At 59.1% G+C, this 6652-nt stretch overlaps 1 protein-coding gene across 1 annotated transcript; it reads right to left on the bottom strand.

The window, feature by feature from the left end:
• On the bottom strand, positions 1-6443 carry LOC149753044 (uncharacterized). The gene is made up of 3 exons (XM_089924960.1): positions 5054-6443; positions 1205-4414; positions 1-95 (listed from the first exon to the last, which is right to left on the bottom strand). The coding sequence occupies exons 1-3, from the start codon at positions 6441-6443 to the stop codon at positions 1-3; spliced, it is 4695 nt and encodes a 1564-aa protein (XP_089781086.1).
• Positions 6444-6652: the final 209 nt, after the last annotated feature.

The raw sequence follows: 6652 nt of genomic DNA, 5'->3' as shown, positions 1-6652 counted from the left end.
TTACTTGTCAGTATGCTGTTTCTTGCTGGCAGTATTTATCAGTATGTATCGGCCAAGATTTATTGCCGCAATCTTTTTCAGTGCCGCTGCATATGCTAGCAGACACCATTTTTAAAATATAATAATTCTGTTAAATTATTTTTAAAATTCATTTTTAAATTTTATTTTTAAAATATATTATTCTGTTAAGAGAAACATTGCAAATGCTGAATAACAGCCATTATTTGTTGTTATTTGTTTTACAACAGAAAGTTATCACATATAATAATTGACTATAATAATGGTTGTGACTAATAAGGTTGTCTTGAATTTCTTGATCTGTCTTTTTTTTTTTTTTTTTTTTTTTTGCTAAAAGCGGGTTTTCATACAAAACGTGTACGAATACACCCAATAAAGTCAAAAAATACTAACTCACGGAGAGCCAGAGGCAGCTCCCCCTCCCCCACCCACAGGGTGTATCCTGAATGATGAGCCGCGAAGGCAGCCACCCAGTCGGCTGCCCCGTTGGCTTCTCGAAATACATGCTTGGCCTGAATGGCCACCCCAACCCCACACATCATCCCTATGTCCCGAACCAAGGGGTGGTCTGAGCCCTCACCCCTCAGCCCCTTCTGAATCCAACTGATGACTGTGGCTGAGTCGCCTTCCAAAACAATCGAGCCAGCCTGCAAAGCCTGCCTCGCATATCGAAGCCCGGCCCAGGCAGCTCGTAACTCTGCCCCGGGGACCGATATGCCGAACAGTTGACATCCCCCTGCTGCCACGACTCTGGAGTGCGGGTCCCGTATCACAAAGCCCGCACCACCTCGCGCGCCTCCATCCAAAACCGATCCATCGAAGTTGACCTTGAGGAAACTCGGGGGTGGGGGTTCCCAGGTGAAGAATACCATCTGAGAAGCTGCCGAGGCAGAAAGAGAACCCCAGGTGTTCCGAGCTATCAGAGGTCCATCTGAAGAGGATCTGATCTCCAAAGCCTGTACGTGCGCTAGCTCCACCACGAACCTCGGTGACACCCTGCGCTCACCGAGGGTACGAGCGTTCCTTGCCAGCCAGATCTGATGTGTTGTGCAAGTCGCTCGAATAGCCTCCTGACATGTCCGAGGGCGGACCAACCACTGTTGCATCGTCTGTAAAAACTGAGGCCTCCCATGCCAGACCTCCTGCGGGAACCCTGCCCACTGCCATGCCGACCTCGCCCACGTACACTGAAAAAGCACGTGGTCGACCGACTCCTCCACACTGCATGTCCCGCACTCCGCAGGGATCTCACATCCTCGCCTACTCAGCACTGCTCTCGTCGGGAGACGATCCCACGCCACCTTCCATAGGAAGAGTGCAGTCCTCGGGTGAAGCCCTGACTTCCAGATCCAAGTGTAGTCCGGCCCTGGCTCATGCTCCTGCTGGATAACACCGGCGAGATCTCCCAATCGGACCCTGGATCGGCAGGAAGTGCCCCAAACCCTAACATCAGGCCCCCCGTAGCCTGGCACCGGAAGAGACCGGATCCTCTCAGCTAGATGTCCCCCGAACAGCTGACGTAACCTGACATCATCCCATGCTGACTCTCCTGGGGCCAGAAGATCAAAAACCCGCAGCCCCTCCGCCGCCGCAGCATCAATCATGGTCGGCCAGCACCTCAATGGGACAGTGTCCACCCATGGGTCCGCAGTCACATCAATACTCCGCCCATCGCCTACTGTCCACCTGGTATTTGCCGACACCGTCGGCAGATACCTCCCAATCTCACGCCACATGAAGGAAACTCGCCGCCTACTCCATGCCATCTCTGAGCCGTCACGTCCATATCTGGCAGCCATCACCTGACTCCACAGCCCGTGTGGCTCTAGCAAGAACCGAGCTGCATGCCGAGCAATGAAGGCCTCGCGACGCTCCAGCAGGGACTGCACCCCGAGACCGCCCTCGCTGGTAGGCCGGCATACGTGCTCCCAGGCTACCAAATGCACCCCACGGCCTCCACCAAGTGACCCCCACAGGAAACACCGCAACAGTCGCTCAATCCTCAGTAAGGTCGTCTTCGGAACCACAGTGTTGGCCATGAGATAAACTGGCATGGAACCCAACACCGATCTGATCAAAGTCAGTCTCCCCATCATAGATAGGGAACCTGCTCTCCATCCCTCCAACCGGCTCTCCACCCGCTGCACCAGGCTGGAACACTCTGCCACTCGTAATCTGCGGCCTGTGATGGGAACTCCCAGGTAGGTCAATGTCTCCTCCTGCTCAGGAATCTGCAAAATCCCACGAATCTCCTGTCTGACCCTGCTCTCCGTACTCGGACTGAAGCGGACAGCTGACTTTTGAAAGTTGACTCTCTGGCCCGACGCCATACAGTAATCTGCAACCACCCTACGAAGGACCCATGCATCGGAGACCCGTGCCCTGGCCAAAAGAAGACAATCGTCAGCAAAGAGTAAGTGGGAAAGAGGACTAGCCCCCGGGGCGGGAACATAGGCCTCCAGCTCCCTACGGGCACACACCCTCTGCAAATCACGAGACAAAATATCAGCACAAAGAATAAACAAGTAAGGGGATAAAGGGCATCCCTGACGCAGCCCCATGGTAGACTCAAAGAAAGGAGAAGGTGTGCCATTGACCAAAATCGAAAACTTTGGCCCCCTGACACACCCCAGCACCCAGTCGATCCACTGCCTATGGAATCCGTACGCCTCCAGTGTCTGCTGAAGAAATCTCCATCTGATCCTGTCATAAGCTCTCTCCATATCCAGTTTAATAGCCATCAGGCTATGTCGCCTCGATGCTCGCTGAAGGTCCCACATCATCTCCTGAGCCAGCAGAACATTATGGGAAATGTTCCTGCCAGCTATAAACGCCCCCTGCTCCTGACTGATGATGGCAGGCAGAAGGGGTTTCATCCTTCGAACCATAATCCTGGCCACTACCTTATACAAGGTAGTGCACAAGCTAATGGGTCTGAAGTGGCAGGGCTCGGCCGCCTCCTGACGCTTCGGAATGAGCGTGATGAAGGTAGCCTTCCAATCCCTTGGCATCGCCGCCTGGGAGAAGAAGCACTGAATGGCCTCAACCACCGCTGTCTGAATAATACCCCAATATCGTCGAAAGAAGAACGGGGGAAACCCATCTGGTCCCGGAGCCTTGTCTGGAGCCAAAGCCCAGACTGCCTCCTGTACCTCCTGTGCCGACACCGGACGGACCAGGGCTGCGTTCTCATCATCCTCGATCCTCACATCCACCCGTGGAGGGATGGGGTTACTGTCGTCGGACTCCTCCTCCTCCGTCCATCTGGAGCGGAAGAAATCCAACAAGATCTGACGAATGGAGGGCTCACCTTCCACCCGGCGTCCCGACCAATCTCGCAGCGAGTGAATCGTGCTCCGCTGCCTCCGAATAATCGTAGTCCGGTGGAAGAAACTAGTATTGCGGTCACCCTCACGCACCCACTGGATTCGAGATTTCTGACGCCAGAAGATCTCGTGCTGTCGTAGAAGGGAGTGGTGAGTCGCTAGAAGCCCCCGAAGGTCACCCATATCGCTCGTCGAAAGCGTGCCTTCCAAATCTTCTTTCGACTGCAGCTCGGAGATCGCGGTCTCAACCCCCTCCACTCTCCGGAATATATCGCCCACAACCTCGCGGTTCCATCTCCGGAGACGCCTCTTGGCCAACTCTAGTTTGCGCGACACCCGGTGCATAGCGTCTCCACGCACCGGGAGGCGCCATGCATCACGTACAATATCCCAGGACTGGGGGTACGATAGCCAAACCTTCTCAAAGCGGAAGGGGCTAGGATGCCTGGGTCCCAGTGATGTAGAAATCAGCAGGGGGCAGTGGTCCGAGGCGATCCGAGGTACGTGAGTAACCCTGCAGGTAGGAAAGAGAAGAAGCCAGTCTGGGGACGCAAAGGCCCTGTCCAGACGCTCCCAAACCCTAGCACTGCCAAGCTGGTTATTGCACCAAGTAAACTGAGGTCCTGAGAAACCTAAGTCCACCAGGCCCGTGCGTGACACAAAGTCACGGAACTCCCTCCTGTCCACTCTATCCGTGAAGGCTGCCCCTCCCCTCTTGTCACCCGAATTCAGGATGCAGTTGAAGTCACCAACAACAACTGTCGGGACACCCTGGGCAGTGAGACTAGCAATCTCCTGCCAGAGGACTCTCCTGACCCTGTGATTCGTGCTCGCATACACCCCACACAAAACCCACGGAGGAGCATCAGGTGCCGATACAACCATAACTACCTGTTGAGAGCAGTTATGGAAGACATCAAAGGTCGCCACCCCACGCCTCCACAGGAGCAAGATACCTCCCGACAACCCCTGGGACTCGACTGCGTATGTCTCCCAGTCCCTCCCCAGACGTCGTCTCAGACGTGCAAGCCCCTCACCAGATAGCCGGGTCTCACTAAGGACACAGATCTCTGGGCAATGAATTTGCACTAACCGTTTAAAGGAAGACATGAAGGAGGGCTTGGCTGCCCCCCTACAATTCCAAGCTAGGATCCTCATGGGTCACAGTCCACAAAGTCGGCCTCAGACCCATCCTCCCCCTGGTACGCGGGGCCAGCCTCAGGTACGATGCCTGGGCCCATCCCCTGCTCGTCAGAAGTGGGCTGCATGACTGGTCCATACCCTCGCCTGGTCTCAGTGGCGCGGCCTGACACCCCTCCGGAAAAGGCCTGAGGTGATCCCTGGCCCTACTCCCACTAGAGGAGGCTTCCCCCTGCTCACCCGCAACCAGGGGCAGAGGGCCAAACCGGAAGACTCCAGCGGGGCCAGTACCACCCTGCGCATCCCATGGCTGTGCCTCACTCAGGGGGGATGGCCACCGTACGAGTCGGCCCGGCCCGGCATCTCCCGGACCCGCTCTCCCGCCGCTGGGGGTGCCCGCAGGCCCGGGGCTGATCGAGCACGCAGCGTGCCCCGCGCTGCAGACGCATCCCGAGTTGCACCCGGCAGCCCACGACCCCGACGTCCCCGCCCCTGGGCCCGGCCGCGGGTCAACAGCGTGTCAGCCCGCTGACCCACCGCAGGAAGCACACGTAGGTGATCCCCCCTACCTGGGCCTCCATGCGGGCCCGGGTCCACTGGTGGCCTGGGCCTCTTCTGAACTTGGGCCCGGGCCACAGCTGGCCCACCAGACCCGGTCTCAGCCTGCAACAGGCTGTCCTGACTCGGCCCCGGGTCCGCTCGCATGTGAGTGGTCCCCCCGTGTCGATCCGGCTCGGCTGGCTCGGTCTCGTCGTCCCCGAGCAAGTCGTCATCGGCCATGTCCACCGAAAACGGGCCGAGAGGAGGGGCTAGCTGGAGCCCTTCCCCCTCCGCTACCGCCGGCGACCGACGCCGAGCAACCTTAGCCGGCTTCTGCCAGCCGGCCGTGTCAGCCGGAGAGACCGCTGCAGGCGATGGTGACGCCACCACCGGACTCACCGGCCGCCCCGCAGACGACCCAGCCCCGTGATCGGGCCCGGGAGGTTCCTTCGGCCGCGGCGGCAGGTCCCCCCGAGGGATCTTCTGCCGGGTTGCCACCATCCAGGGGCCGAAGACTGGCCCCTGGACCTCCACCCCACCACCGAAGGTCGGTAGATCCGAGATGTCCCCCGCCTCCGTTGCCGCCGGATGCACCTCCCTGTGTGCGCCGGCGACTATCTGGAAACGGCACGTCACCTCCGTATGCCCCATCCGCCCGCAGCTAGGGCAGAGAACAGGGACGTTCTCGAAGACGAAGGGCTGCCACCGCACCTTCGTCTTCCCCTGTATGAGCACCCCCGGCCGCAGCGGTTCAGTGGGATCAATCGCCACTTTAACCCGGGCGAACCCCATCGCCGCCTGCTGCTCGGTCACTTCATCCACCGCCACCGGCTGGCCGGCGCGAGCCGCGATGTGGAGGATGGTCGACGTCGACCAGTACTCCGGTGGTAGTCGCGGCAGCCGGAGCCATACCAACGCCCTGTTCACCGTTCCGTCCCCCGGCTCAAAGTCCGGCACCCACGGGCTCATGGCGAGCAACTGCCCCGCCACCACCCACGGCCCTCCCCTGAGAGCCCGATCCCGGTCCTCCGTCGACCGGAATCGCAGGGCGATGTAATCGTCCGCTAACGGGACAGCCACCACTCCTTCAAGCTTCGCGCGGGTGGCCACATCCTTGGCCACCCATTCCGCCGGAATCCGGCGACCAAAACTCCGGACAATCGCCGCCCGCCCTTCCCACACCTGCCGGGCCGCCTCTATCGGCTCTTCCGGCGGCCGCAGCACTTCTGGGAAGCGGCGGCTCAGGCGGTCCACCTCCTCGGCCGTGGGCCAGTGGGTAACCCACGGCCCCGGCTTCGACCAGGCAGTAGGGCGCACCCCACGACCGGTCGACTTCGAGCTGGTGGCAGTGGGCTTACCGTTGCCTCTCGCCGCTCCCTCCGACGCCTTCGCCGCCGACTGCTTCCCCTTCTGCTCCATGCCGTTGTTGCCCACCTGAAGACACAACAAACAGGTCAAGAGGACAGAGTGTACCGGCGTACTCCCCCCTTCCGGTGTGGTCCGCTCCTCCTCGGGTTTCCTCCTCGGCTGCCAGATCCTCGACAATCAACCGAGGACTCCCCAATGGCCAACCGACGCACACCGCCCACCGTCCTCCTCGGGTTTCCTCCTCAGCTGCCAGGTCCCTG

This window comes from Phoenix dactylifera, chromosome 8 (genome assembly GCF_051530095.1).
Source record: "Phoenix dactylifera cultivar Ajwa chromosome 8, Ajwa_hap1_PhDact_Kaust_v1.1, whole genome shotgun sequence".
Classification (NCBI taxonomy): domain Eukaryota; kingdom Viridiplantae; phylum Streptophyta; class Magnoliopsida; order Arecales; family Arecaceae; genus Phoenix; species Phoenix dactylifera.
This window is presented reverse-complemented; position numbering and strand designations above follow the sequence as displayed.